General features: G+C 34.3%; 4 protein-coding genes across 5 annotated transcripts; 2 read left to right on the forward strand and 2 right to left on the reverse strand.

The window, feature by feature from the left end:
• The first annotated feature begins 76 nt into the window (after positions 1-76).
• On the forward strand, positions 77-1,828 carry LOC103869025 (uncharacterized N-acetyltransferase p20). Its single transcript, XM_009147064.2, has one exon. It carries the CDS (start codon positions 350-352, stop codon positions 890-892), a length of 543 nt encoding a protein of 180 aa, XP_009145312.1. The 5' UTR covers positions 77-349; the 3' UTR covers positions 893-1,828.
• Positions 1,829-2,390: 562 nt separating this feature from the next.
• On the forward strand, positions 2,391-4,571 carry LOC103833953. The gene has a single exon (XM_009110000.2). The coding sequence runs from the start codon at positions 2,391-2,393 to the stop codon at positions 4,569-4,571; it is 2,181 nt and encodes a 726-aa protein (XP_009108248.2).
• Positions 4,572-4,827: 256 nt separating this feature from the next.
• On the reverse strand, positions 4,828-11,845 carry LOC103868987. Of its 2 annotated transcripts, none has more exons than XR_004458108.1 (6): positions 8,286-11,845; positions 7,508-8,212; positions 6,917-7,257; positions 6,770-6,851; positions 5,223-6,704; positions 4,828-5,133 (listed from the first exon to the last, which is right to left on the reverse strand). XR_004458108.1 is itself a non-coding variant. In XM_033291376.1 (6 exons), exons 2-6 carry the CDS (start codon positions 9,132-9,134, stop codon positions 6,021-6,023), a joined length of 2,661 nt encoding a protein of 886 aa, XP_033147267.1. In that variant the 5' UTR covers positions 9,135-9,136; positions 9,401-11,845; the 3' UTR covers positions 5,384-6,020. The 2 variants fall into 2 exon arrangements, 1 of the variants encoding a protein (XP_033147267.1); XM_033291376.1 differs by lacking the exon at positions 4,828-5,133 and having other exon boundaries at positions 5,384-6,704; positions 8,286-9,136; positions 9,401-11,845.
• Positions 4,924-5,342, reverse strand: LOC103833954 (uncharacterized protein At4g04775-like). Its single transcript, XM_009110001.1, has 2 exons — positions 5,223-5,342; positions 4,924-5,133 (listed from the first exon to the last, which is right to left on the reverse strand). The coding sequence occupies exons 1-2, from the start codon at positions 5,340-5,342 to the stop codon at positions 4,924-4,926; spliced, it is 330 nt and encodes a 109-aa protein (XP_009108249.1).
• Positions 11,846-13,391: the final 1,546 nt, after the last annotated feature.

Genomic DNA, 13,391 nt, shown 5'->3' on the forward strand with positions numbered 1-13,391 from the left:
TTATACAATTTTGGAAATTTTTATTTTGAGGTCCTTTCCGAGCCAATAGAGAGTTTATCTTAGGGTTTATGCTCAAGCATTGTGAGGAGAGAAGTGTAAGGAAGTAAATTAGTAGGCCCACAGTAAGCCCGATAACATTCTTTGCGGGTTTATGCTACGAACTCCGAAGCTTCGTGAGGAAAATAATAAGAATGTAAATTAATAATTTACAAGGTAAATATGAAAATATAGGCCCAAACTGTTAATGGGCTTTTAAACCCAATATAACTATTTCTGTAGATTTTCTGGTATAGCTCGTTTTAGAGTATTTAATTGCGATACAAGTTACACAGCTTTTATAACCATAACCATGGAAACGTCACCAAGTATCTTCCTCCGTCCGTTTGATCTCTCAGACGCCGAAGACGTTCTTAAATGGGCCGGTGATGATGACGTCACACGTTACCTTCGATGGACCTCCGTTAAAACCGTGGAAGAAGCCCGACAACACATCCTTCAAACGGCCATACCACACCCGTGGCGCCGTTCCATTTGTCTTCTCAAAGACGGCCGTTCGATAGGTTGCGTCTCCGTCAGGCCTGATACTGGCGATGGTAGGTGCCGAGCTGACCTTGGATACGCCGTCTCTAGACAGTTTTGGGGACGGGGGATAGCCACGGCGGCGGTGAGGATGGCCGTGGAACAAGCTTTTGAGATTTTTCCGGACGTGGTGAGGCTACAAGCGGTGGTTGAGGTGGAGAATGAAGCGTCTCGGAAAGTTTTGGAGAAAGCTGGGTTTGAAAAGGAGGGTTTGCTTAAAAAGTATGGTTTTTGCAAAGGAGGTATTAGAGATATGTTTTTGTATAGTTTTGTTAAGGTCCTTAAGGAGGAAATGGGAGAAATAGGGAAGTAATAATGTTATAATATCAGGCTCTTACCGAAATGGTAGAGAAGAAAAAATGTTTTGAAAAAATGTTTACGGTAACGAGTGATGGTGCCGTAACTACTATATATGAATTCCTATTTTAATTGTGTTTGGCCCTGTAACTAAAGCCTAATGACTTGAAAACGTTTTTCTTCTTCTGTTTTAATATACGAAAGCCTAAGTTACAAAAAAAAAAACGAGTGTGGTGCCTTTTGTCTCCAACTCTCCATCTTCTTATAAGTTTTTTTTTTGGTAAAGTGGTGTCATATGAATTATGGGTCTACCAAGTATTGTTATCTCAGCTAAAAAGTTACTATAAATAGTTTAGAGATTATAAGACTTGGTGATATTTATGATAAAACTAATATTACATATTATATTGTGATTTTCGTGCTTCTCCGGTCGAAGATCCTAGATATCCAAGAAAAAAATGAATTAAGGATCTGTTGTTGGTGACTTTTTGTTTCTTCCTCATTGTCTTTCTTGTTCAATTGCCTCCACGAAAAGACTGAAAGAACCATAGTAGTTTAAACGTCATTAGAAGTATTATCCGAAAACATTATAGTTCATACAATAGATAGTCACTAACTTATAACACCATATAAGGTAGCTAGACCGATATGCACGCTACACGCAGAGTTCTTTGCTAAAAGTTTGTGTCACTATTATTTTTAGAAAGAAAAAGATAACCGTAGAAAAAAGGGAAAATTGGGAAAATAGAACAAGTAAATTAAGGTATTGTCCCTTTAGAACAAAATAAACTTTTGTCACTTTTGGACATTCACTACCCTTTTTGTATATAAAAATTCATATTAATTTTTTTAGAAGGCAAAAAATTCTGAAAAAATTGTATATTAGATGTAGATAAACAACTGCATATAAGAAAAATAAATTTGGATTCAAAAAATGTTTGAATAATAATTTCAAAAATGGGGTAAAGGGGTTAGAAAATCAGATCTACCATCTACGGAGGTTTAGAATATATAATCTAACAAAGACATAGTGATCTACTAGTCGTAGCATGCACAATACACCGAAAACATAAACAACTACTGGAGAAGAATATAAATTCCTCATTCCCTCTATGCTCTACGTAACTGGTAGATTTGATGCGCTACAAAAACTAATTAACCTACTAAGGTAGGAAATGCATTATTCGGATTGTATTTTTGTCTACACCAGTGGTATACAGTATTCTACCAGGTCTTCTAATTTCTAAATAGATAGAATGCAAATTCTACCTAATAAAATTACAAAATCCGGAAATCTAGCCAAAAACGGTTAGGAAATATTCAGAAAATCTTTTAAATGTTTTGAATTTCCTTTTTTAATTGTCTTTCCTAAAATCTTGTTTTCTTGTTCAACATACCACGATTTCTGAAATTCAACGTGGAAGTTTTCTTCATTTTTTAGTTCTTTCAAACTTTTGTCATTCTAAAATATGAAGATTAACATATATGCTTCATGTGGTTTGTGGAAATCGTCGATGAACAATGGATGGGGATTTCTTGTTGATGAAGAAAAAGGAGGCAGGTTACTTACTTTGGACACAAGTTCAAGCTTTGAAAACCTAAAGGCTATGGTGTGTGAAGACTTTGGAATTGATGTAAACATGGTCAATATAGAGCTGAGTTATTTACCTTCCGATTTGATCAATAGCATCTACTCACCCCCTGTTATCATCACCAGTGAAAGACAAGTTCGAAATTTTCTTACATATGTAAAGAACAAAGCTTCGACGCAGTTGTGTGTGAGTACTCAAGCCTCTAACATAGCGGAAGAAGGTAGTGAGTCGCCTAACAGAGAGGAAGCGCTTATGGAGTCTGACGATTCAAGTGATATGGATTCAGAACAAGATGTTGAGGTACCTGACAGTGAAGATGACAAAAAGTGTGACAAAGAAAAGATCAATGAAGATGGTGTTCGCTTTTCTTTGGTGGATGTTGTGAAGAAGGGTCAATCTTTTACTTCCAAAACACTTTTGAAGGCAGCATTCGAAATATGTGCAATGAAAAATAATTTCGACTACGTGGTTGTCAGATCGGATAAAAAAGTATGGTACATTCGTTGCTCAGATGATGACTGCACATGGCGTGTTCGTGCAGAGGGTTTAACAGGCTCATCGTATTTTATCATCAAAAAGTATGTACCTGATCATTCATGTGCTGCCTCCAATAGGAAGGGTTCTGTTAGGACAGTTTCAGCAAAAACAGTGGGTACTCTGATCATGCATAAGTATGAAACTGCTAAAGAAGGACCGAGATCGGATGATATAATCCAGTATATGCGTATGGTATATGGAGTTGAGATATCCTATTCTTTGGCGTGGGATGCACGTGAATATGCAATCAACGCAGTTAAAGGTATTCCGGAGAAAGGTTATGAAAAAATTCCTAAATACTTGCATATGATGAAGGAAGCTAATCCAGGGTCACACACATTTTATGAAAGGGATACAAAAGGGAGATTCAAATACCTCTTCATCTCGTTTGGTCAGAGTGTTCGCGGTTTCTATGCTGCAATTAGAAAAGTTATTGTGGTGGATGGGACTTTTTTGAAGAGCAAATACAAAGGAGTATTACTAGTTGCTACAGCATTAGATGGAAACTCGAGTTTATATCCTATTGCCTTTGGAGTTGTCGACTCAGAGAATGACCTCGCGTGGAACTGGTTTATGAGACAACTTAATATGGTCATTGCTGACGACCATAGTTTAGCTTTTGTGTCTGATAGGAATTCCTCAATTGCTAAAGCTATTGCGAGAGTGTACCCGCAAGCTCATCATGGAATTTGCATTCACCACTTGCTGAATAATGTTGTAACATATTTCAGCGGGAAAGGTGTGGCTGGTTTGGTTGCTAAGGCTTCTAAAGCTTATCGAGCTGCTGATTTTCGTAAGGTCTTCACTGCTATTTTCGCTATTAGTCCTGAAATTGGACAGTATCTCATAGATGCCGATGTGAGGAAGTGGGCTCGTTGTCAGTTTCCGGGTTACAGATATGATATTAGGACTACTAACCCTGCGGAGTCGATAAATGCAGCTTTGCGTACGCCTAGAGAGTTTCCAGTGATACCTTTGTTGGACAGCATTAGGGAAATGATGACTCGATGGTTTTTTAAACGTAGAACTTTAAGTTCTAAGCATTCGAAGCCACTAACCATTGCTGTGGAGAAGAAGATTGACAGAAGGATTGAGAAGGGTAAGACATTTAAGGTGTTTCCCGTTAGCGATCATAGGTTTTTAGTTCAAGGTGACACTTTCGACTGCTCGGTAGACTTGGTCAGACGCACGTGTTCATGTGGGAAATTCGATCTGATGAAAATCCCATGCAGGCACGCCATAAAAGCAGGCTTCAGTGTTGGAATAAGACCACACACACTCACAGACGACATGTACACTACTGCCTCATGGCGCTCGGCTTATGAAGAAAGCATAAATCCTATTAGCGTCCCTGAAGATGCATGGAAACTCCCATCTCATGTGGAGAAGTCAAAAATGCTTCCTCCAGAGAGTAGACGAGCTGCGGGTAGGAGAAAGAAACGCAGATACGAGACAGCCGAAGATAAGATCCGTTCGTCACAAGGAACTCAACGCTCTACAGTTCGGAAATGCAGTCGATGTGGGATTGAAGGTCACAACAGGAGAACATGTGATTTAGCAATATAAGATTCTCAATTTGTTCAATGCAAGTTATGTTTCAGAGACTATGTTTTTCTTTTTATTTCGTTTTATGCAAGTTATGATTGAGAGACTATGTGTTCTTCATGTTTTATGCAAGTTATGTTTCAGAATTTTCATGTTGAATTTTAGATCTAATAGACTATGTGTTTTCTTCTTCAGATGATGATTGGAAGTTATGTTTCAGTTTGTTCATGTCAAATGATCCAACTGGAAATCGTTTAGGTCTAAACATTAGAATTCTATAGAAGTTTTATTTTAACATTAAACAGAGAACCATTACATTATCAATCACGTTTGGACCAGAGACATAAAATAGTGAGAATGGATCCTAAACAACCTACATTGCACGGATTTCCTGGGAAACGAAGTCATAGGCACGTACAATCGAATTCTTATGTTTCATAACTTCCTCCTCAACTGTCTTCTTCATGGAACTTCTCAGATCTTCAATTTCCTCGCCAATTCTCGTTTGATGCTCATCCATCCTCTGAATCTCATCTAACAGAGCCTCGTCTACCCACTTAAAAAGATGGATTTCGTTCTTTCTCTGTTTGAAAACACAAAAACAAGTCAATCTCACATATGTTCATTCTCTGATCATATTGAATAATGATGAATAAGTAATTACAGATTTACCTGTATCCCAATCTCGCATCTGAAGAACCGTCGATATGGGTTCTCTTCTGTTTTTGAAACATATGTGACAATCCCCTTCCCACACCAGCATCTGGAAGGGATCCCTTCATTGTGATTCATGTTCGTCATTCTTTGTTGAGGAGGAACGAGATGTTTTTTTCGAGATGTAGGAGAAACAAACGATGGAATATATAGGGTTTCAGGCCATTTGATGGTCTTATATAAGATTTTTTTAGGTCAAACAATCTTCCTCTCGGGTTGGAAGTTAGGGTAAAGTTGTATGTGTTTTGATTATTAAGATTTGTCTTGATTAGTAAGATCTTTTTCTGATTTAAAAGGTTTGTGTGGATTCAATGGGTTGAGATCGTTTGTCATACTTCAGTAGCATTTAGGGTATACATAGGGGTTGAATAATGTTTGTCATTCTTTAGTGGCGTTTAGGGCATAGATAGGGGTTGAAATGGTTTGTCTTACTTTAATGTCAAATAGGGAATATTTAGGGGTTGATAAGAATTGTCATTCTTTAGTGGCATTTAGAGCATAAATAAGGTTTCAAATGAATTGTCTTACTTTAGTGTCAAATAGGAAATATTTAGTGGTTGATAAGGATTGTCTTCGCATACCACTCATTTAGGGAATATTTAGGGGTTAATAAGCATTGTCACAACACATAAATCGAACAACTAAATGTTTCAAATAAAGTAAAAACTAAAGAGTAACTACAAGAATCAAATTCAAGAGTCAAATAAGAGAGCCAATAACAACCTATTTCCTTAACAAGTAATAAACGAAAGAACTTCAATCAAGTTCCACTAGAGGATTTGTGATCGTCTTTGGAGGAGTGTATTGTGCCATTCTCAAAATAAGCTCAGGATCATTGGCAGCTTCCCATAGGTCGTAAACAATCTTTTGGCGCGCTTCTCGAATGTTGTTGTCATTCACCAGGGCGAAATCCAAGCCTAGAAGATGACATTCAATGTGCTTCAAGGCATACACTCCACAATCACTGCTACTCTTGTTTAATAAGTAGGGCATTGGGGCGTAACTGACAGTATATTGCTTGACCTTGAGTTGCTGCCGATTCTTTGATGAGTGAACAGATTTGACAATCCTAGGGATGAGAATGGCAAATGGCTCTACTTCCTTGTTGTATTTCAATCCCTCACAGTCAAAGACCTCTATCGACCGAGAAACAAAGTTGACACACATAGAGATCCAGTGTTTACCGACATTTAGAGGCACATACATGCGTGTGACGTCAAGATCCCACGTCAGTCCTGTTCGTCCGTGTGGTGGAAGTTCACCAATGCCGTACCGGTGAAGCAATTCAGATACTTTGAATTTCTTCTTGTCCTTCCGAAACTCATCGAAAGAGGTCTTCATTTGATTACTGAACATGCAGCTCATGAATGCTACTTTTGTTGGTTCCCATCGTCGCAAAGTAGTCCTCTCAGTGAATAAGTACATCATAGCATCAATTTCCTGAAAGTTTTATAATAGATTGTAACTCATGTACTGAAAATATCAAGGAACACATTTAGACTTACGTGATTCAAAAGCCACTCTGTAGGTCCCATGACGCGTGCTGCTAACACACTTGTTAACATAGAAGGTCCAATTTTCAGTTCACTGCAATGCAAAATTCAGTTAAAAATGATACTATTCTAACGTTTTGAGAAACAATATAAACTTACTTGGAAGTTGAGGACCACTCAATTATTTTGGCCCATCCATCCTCAGGGACAAACACTAGTGAGTGATCAATGTCATGCACCCGGTCCTCAAGTAATTCCTCATCTTTTAGAGTAGGTGGTTTCCAATTCGGAGGCTTAAATGAAGACAGTGGAGTAACCCATTCTGCTGGTTCGTCGTCCTTGATTTTTTGTGAGGGATCAAAGCCTTTAACATGTGATGCTTGAGAAAGGTTTCCCACGGCGTCTTGTAAAAATTCTTGTGTCCCCTTATCTACATAGGTCGATGATTGTGACAAATTCTTCAAAAAATCAAACATGTCATCGTCATCAGTTTTAACTTCCTGTAAATAAAGCGAAGCATAACAACATTAATAGGAAATAGAGTCAACATATTCACAAAATTACATTACAAAATAGCCAAGCTAACATGTCATAGTTATCAGTTCACTTCATAGCAAACAAAAAGATACATTACAAGCCGATATGCAACATAGCACAATACAAGGACATTACAAAATAGTCAAACCACATAAACACTTACAACGGAAGATGTTTCGTCCTACATAATTCAAAGCTTCATGTTTTGGTTACCTTTCTTACTGGCCGAGGGCTACGACGAAGCGGAGGAGGATCAACACTCACAGATGCCTTGCCTTTGCCTTTTCCCTTTGCTCCTGAAGGACCCGGACTCTGTGATGATTTCTCTTGCTCTTTCCCAAGTGTTGCAGAAGGACAGAGAATCTCAGATGCTATGTCTCGTCCCACTGCAACTGAAGGACCCGTAATCTGCGACACTGTTGCCTTCAGTTGAGCCATCTCATTGTCGACCTTGTCAAAACGCTCTTGTATGTCCTTCTGCAGCAGCTCCTTAAAAGAATTGAAAGAAGAGTTGAACAAACCTTCAATGAAGGTCTTCATATCACCGGAGACAACACTGTTATGTTCAGCCGCTCTTTGACAAAGAAGTTGTTTCTTTCGAGACTCGACACCAGGATCAATTAGCTTACGCTTCCCCCTTTTTGTAACAACAGCTGGTTCCTCTTCAACAACAGCCGGTTCCTCCACAGGTGTTTCTGTGACATTTTCAACTTCGACATCCTCTTCTGCGTCAGATAACTCCATATTTGGAGGCAGAGTCTCAACTTCCCAAGTGAATTGCTTCCAGTCTTGTTTGGCACTGATCAGAGCAACAATGCGATTGACTCTTTCGTCATTCTTCTCATCTTCCCTAAAGAACTCAGCATTATCAGTTGCATCCAAGCTTCCAGTAGATGATATAAACGGGAACAGCTCTCCCTGAAAAAAATGAAACAATAAGCTTCAGTTGTTCGATTATTGAACTCAACTTTAATATAAGAAAGATAACTACCTTATCAAAGTTGGACTCTAGGCTGGTGATATCTTGATATGATACTTTTCCACTTCCTTTCCAATTCCTACATCTCACTTTCGTCAAGTTGTTTTTGATCTTTTTACCCACCATAGAACCGATGTCTGGGATTGCCTCCATAATCCATATCTGAAACGCATATGAGAATCCATCCAATACATAGCTGTTCTTCAGATGCACATCTTCCCTTGCTTTGAATATTGATGCAAGCAGCTCATCATAGGCGCGAAGACCCCAAGGATACATCCTCATTTTCTCAAAATCCATCACCAAACGGATGAACTCGTGAGGGATAAACACTCTCAAATCCTTCGCAATGACGAATCCATGTATTATACACAGATACACTAGTCGCACCCTGTCCACATACGTCCACTCCTTACAGACTTTAAGGAGCTCATCCCTTATAACCAATAAGTTGATCTTCTTATTTTCCTTCAGCACCGTGCTCCAGAACCCCTTATCACTCTTCCAGTTATTGAAGTCTACGTCGGGTTCTTCTTTGAACTTCAATCCAGTCACAGCATAAAACTCTTGCATAGAAAACCTGAGAGGCCTCTTTGCAAATAGAAACCACAACTCGTGAAGCTTGGAAACCTTGAGCTGCTTGAATATGAAACTGTGAATAACCTTTCCTGAGTAAATAAGCTTGTTCTCTACGATTGCCAGAATCGGACCGAAGACAGGGTCTTTCAAAACTTCTTGATACTCATCCCTGAGAACCACCTTCAGCGTCCCCAGAATCGTGCGCCTACAGGTGTTGTTAATCTTATCAATCTTGGTCTCAGCTCCTTCTTCAATAAAGCGTTTTGGAAACTGGTAATCCATTCCTATAAAACATGAAATCAAAACATCAACTCATTAGCCTTTTAAGTCCATTACGAATTCAAAACACAAAGCAAATTCAATACCAAACAAAATATAACTCAGAATCGTATAGAACAAGAACTACGATGACCTCACAATCAACTCAACCCACAAACGAAAATCAAAATGCGATTCGATTTGTATTTTTAAACAATTCATGCTCTTTATACTACATGCACGTAAACAAAAACGGAAAAAAATCAGAAAGGGGATTTCCAAACCCTAACCTTCAATTCTCTGTAATCGATGATTCAAAAAGAGTAAAGACGACAGAAGGAGGACGAAGGAGAGATGTGACGACGATATCGTCGTCTCCGACGAACTTGAACGGATAAAATAAAGAGAGAGTCGACGGCGGAATCGCCTTTTGTTCCTTATGAAACGGGAGTCGGAGACAAAGAAAGTGAAGCAATTTTTCACTGAATCCGTTTGTTTTTTACTTCTTACTATTAACCTATTTTATTAAAAAGGACAAAACAGGTTTTTCATTTTTTTTTGTTCTAAAGGGACAAAGTTTGGGTTTTTTATTGTAAGGGGACAAAGATATGCTTTTTTTGTTCCTTATCGGCAAAAATCCCTAGAAAAAATGAAAGCCCTAAAAGACAGAAATCGAACGAATGTTGATACAAAAGATCCAACTAAACTCAATGTAATGCTAAATGCAGTAAAAAGTTACAAAAAACAATAATTTAGATGCAGCCTTATAGAACACAAATTAAAAAAAGGGAAAACTGAAAAAATTGGACACTTTGAACTTTTGTCTGTCACAATAAGACTTCTCATACTTTTGACAATTTTGGACATGTTTTACCCTTTTTTAATGAGAAAAATAGTAAATTGAATTTTAAAAATGTAAAAAAATATAAAAAGTGTTGGAAACATAAGTATGACAATATATATGTTTAAACTTTAAAAAAAAATTGGAATCATATTTTATTTTATCTTCTAGGTACAGTTAGAAAATTCATTTTAGTAATCTACCTAGTTTATATGTGTGATTCTAAGTTTTAAACATAGATATATCTAGGGTATATACTGTAAACTAACATTTCTTGTATAATCTAGCACAGATAGAATTGATTACGTTATAATCAAGAAAGATGTCTTCGGTCTACCTACAGTTTGATAACGATATATAGCCACAATTCAATGATATATGTCGGTTATATTACGTGACATAACTTGTTCTGCCTTTTACCTTATATGACGCCTTAAAGAAGAATATGTTTCTCGCCTACTATATTTTGTTCTGCGTAGCTAGTATACATATTCTAGGTAAATCCGGAAAATATGGAAACTTTCATATTCAATTGAAGATGTTTCCTGAATCTAAACTATATAACATCATAAATCTCTCAAAGAATATTTTATTTAATATCTTTAATAAATTTAGTCTAAACCAAAAATCTGGAAGTTCCATATTTTTTTTAAATATCTTTACTAAATACCGATTAATCGGGGATTAATTTTAAACACCGTTTTTCAATTTTCAGAAAATTGTTTATATTGCATAGTGATTTGTATAGAGAACATTATTTATTGATGGGGCCTACTGGGAATTGGGTAGGTTTATGTTGCATGGTTGTCAGGTTCGATCCCCAAGAAGCGCATTTTGTTCTTTTTAGTGTTTATTTTCATTAATGGCATAACCGTAAATAAGTCATCATCTTTCTTGACAGTTTTTAGGGTTACAGAGATATTTTTACAGAGCCACCATGCATTCTTTGATTGATTTCGTCCATTATTTTTGCATTTTTTTTGCTGGGTATGGTTTAAATTTGTAGATTTAGCATGTATCTTCCAATTTCAAGCTTTCAAAACTTAAAAACGTGAATAATTTTGGTGACTCCGATTTAATGGCCGCCTTTAACAAAGGATCTAATCAAGAACAAAAGAAAATCACCCATCAAATCAAATACGAAATAAAATCGAAGATGCTATAAACCATCTTCACATGACACAATGCGAAATCAAAGAGGCTAAGAAGGATATCAAGTAAAGATGAAGACAATAATCTGAGAAGATAAAGAAGAAGATGAGAACAGAAACCTCATAAAGGTATTTGTGAAAAAATATCGTGCTTTGAATTGTGGAAGAAGAAAGAATGAAACAGACACAATTACGTAACTGATAATGCTTTTGATTTTTCTTTCCATCTCTAATGTAAAAACAATTATAAATAAATATAATTAATAAACATTCTATATTTTAATTAAATTAAAATTTCAATAATCTAAGGGTATAATCGTATTAACATTAATTAAAATCTTAATAGGACAAAAACTTAGACAAAATCTTATTGTGACAAATCAAAGTTTAAAGTGTCCTATATTTCTAATTTTTCCTTAAAAAGGATATTGCATCCTTACGGAAACGGCTGCGATAATGTTCAAAATAAAGCTTAGAACAATAACAATAAGCGAACTTGACAGAAATAAACTGGTATCCCTTATATATTGATTGAGGAACATTTGAAAAGATGTAACCTCAATTTTGTATTAATTAAAAGAGGTCCCAATGCATAGGTGGCACTCAATTAGGTAGTCAATTACATTCAATTGAAAAATAAGTAGGTCCACATTCGATTTTTATATGTTGTTAGATACATAAGTTGGTCAAACTATATGATATAATGATATGATATGATATTTTCTTTCCTTAAATAAAACCTACGGAATTACCATAAATGACTAATATATATATGACAATTAATGAGTTTAATAATAAAGATTTGATAACAATGTATATCTCCTCCATCATTTTTTGTTTAATTTTATATTATTAAAATAAATTAAACAATCAAATTAGCAATAAAAATAAAATTTAGATTTTTTCGTATATGTTATATTTTGAATTTTTAAAAACGACAATAAATGACTAAAACTATTAAAATTATTATGTTAAAAATTAATGATCAATGGTTTAACATTTTTATTATAAGAAGATACACATGATTTTAAAACCATATGAGTAAAAAATATCATTTAATAATAAAAAATATATATATATATATATATATATATATATATATTAAACACTATATACCATAAGATTACATAAATATTTTAATATTAAAACTTTCAATGAATTTTCAAGAACATTTATAAATTATAAACTTATTAAAGATTTCAGATTGAAAATTTTGTTATCGATGATTTAAATATTTTGTTATAAAACGATATGAACGATCATAGAACCGTATGATTATAAATTTTTATTTAATAAATAACTATATAAAATATACTATTCCTAAAAAAATAGGTTGGTCCATCTTAACTTATATTATACTTTTTATTAAACTAACTATCGAATTGATAAATAACGTACCAAAAAATGTTTTGCACTTTCCTTAAATAAAAGCTACGAAATTACCTAATATGATTAACTTATATGTGAAAATTAATTATAATGAATAATAAATATTTGATAACAATTTTTGTATCTTAGTTCTTTTTTTAATTTTATATTATTAAAATATATTTAAAAATCACATTAAATATATAATAAAACATTTATAATTTTTCTTATATGTTATATTTTGAATTTTTCAAAACGTCTATAAATTATTAGAAATTTGAAGATCCCCACTCTGAAAATTTTGTGATCAATAGATTATTTTTTTTATCATAATAAGTTACAAATGATCATAAAATTGTATTAATATGAACTTTTATTTAATATTATAAGAAAATACACATTATTTTAAAACCATATGAGTAAAAAATATCATTTAATAATAAAACATATATATTTATATATATATATATAGATTATACTATATACCATAAGATTGCATAAATATTTTAATATTAAAACTTTCAATGAATTTTCAAAAACATTTATAAATTATAAACTTATTAAAGATTTCACATTGAAAATTTTGTTATCGATGATTTAAATATTCAGTTATAAAATGATATGAATGATCATAGAACTGTATGATTATAAATTCTCATTTAATAAATGACTATATAAAATATACTATTCTTAGAAAAATAGGTTGGTCCATCTTGACTTACATTATATTTTTTATTAAACTAACTATCGAATTGATAAATAATCTACCAAAATTTTTTTTGCACTTTCCTTAATTAGAAGCTACAAAATTACCTAATATGATTAACGTATATATGAAAATTAATTATTATGAATAATAAATATTTGATAACAATTTTGGTATCTTAGTTCTTTTTTTTTAATTTTATATTATTGAAAGAT

Source organism: Brassica rapa, chromosome A05, assembly GCF_000309985.2.
Source record: "Brassica rapa cultivar Chiifu-401-42 chromosome A05, CAAS_Brap_v3.01, whole genome shotgun sequence".
Taxonomy (NCBI): domain Eukaryota; kingdom Viridiplantae; phylum Streptophyta; class Magnoliopsida; order Brassicales; family Brassicaceae; genus Brassica; species Brassica rapa.

Excerpts from the sequence above, each read along its gene's own strand:
- LOC103833953 (XM_009110000.2), top strand. The coding sequence starts at position 2,391 with ATGAACAATGGATGGGGATTTCTTGTTGATGAAGAAAAAGGAGGCAGG.
- LOC103869025 (XM_009147064.2), top strand. The coding sequence starts at position 350 with ATGGAAACGTCACCAAGTATCTTCCTCCGTCCGTTTGATCTCTCAGAC.
- LOC103868987 (XM_033291376.1), bottom strand. The coding sequence starts at position 9,134 with ATGGATTACCAGTTTCCAAAACGCTTTATTGAAGAAGGAGCTGAGACC. Across the intron at positions 8,213-8,285 it reads TAGAGTCCAACTTTGATAAG|GGAGAGCTGTTCCCGTTTAT; the intron begins GTAGTTATCTTT and ends CATTTTTTTCAG. Across the intron at positions 6,852-6,916 it reads GAGTGGTCCTCAACTTCCAA|TGAACTGAAAATTGGACCTT; the intron begins GTAAGTTTATAT and ends TTTGCATTGCAG.
- LOC103833954 (XM_009110001.1), bottom strand. The coding sequence starts at position 5,342 with ATGAATCACAATGAAGGGATCCCTTCCAGATGCTGGTGTGGGAAGGGG. Across the intron at positions 5,134-5,222 it reads GATGCGAGATTGGGATACAG|AGAAAGAACGAAATCCATCT; the intron begins GTAAATCTGTAA and ends GTTTTCAAACAG.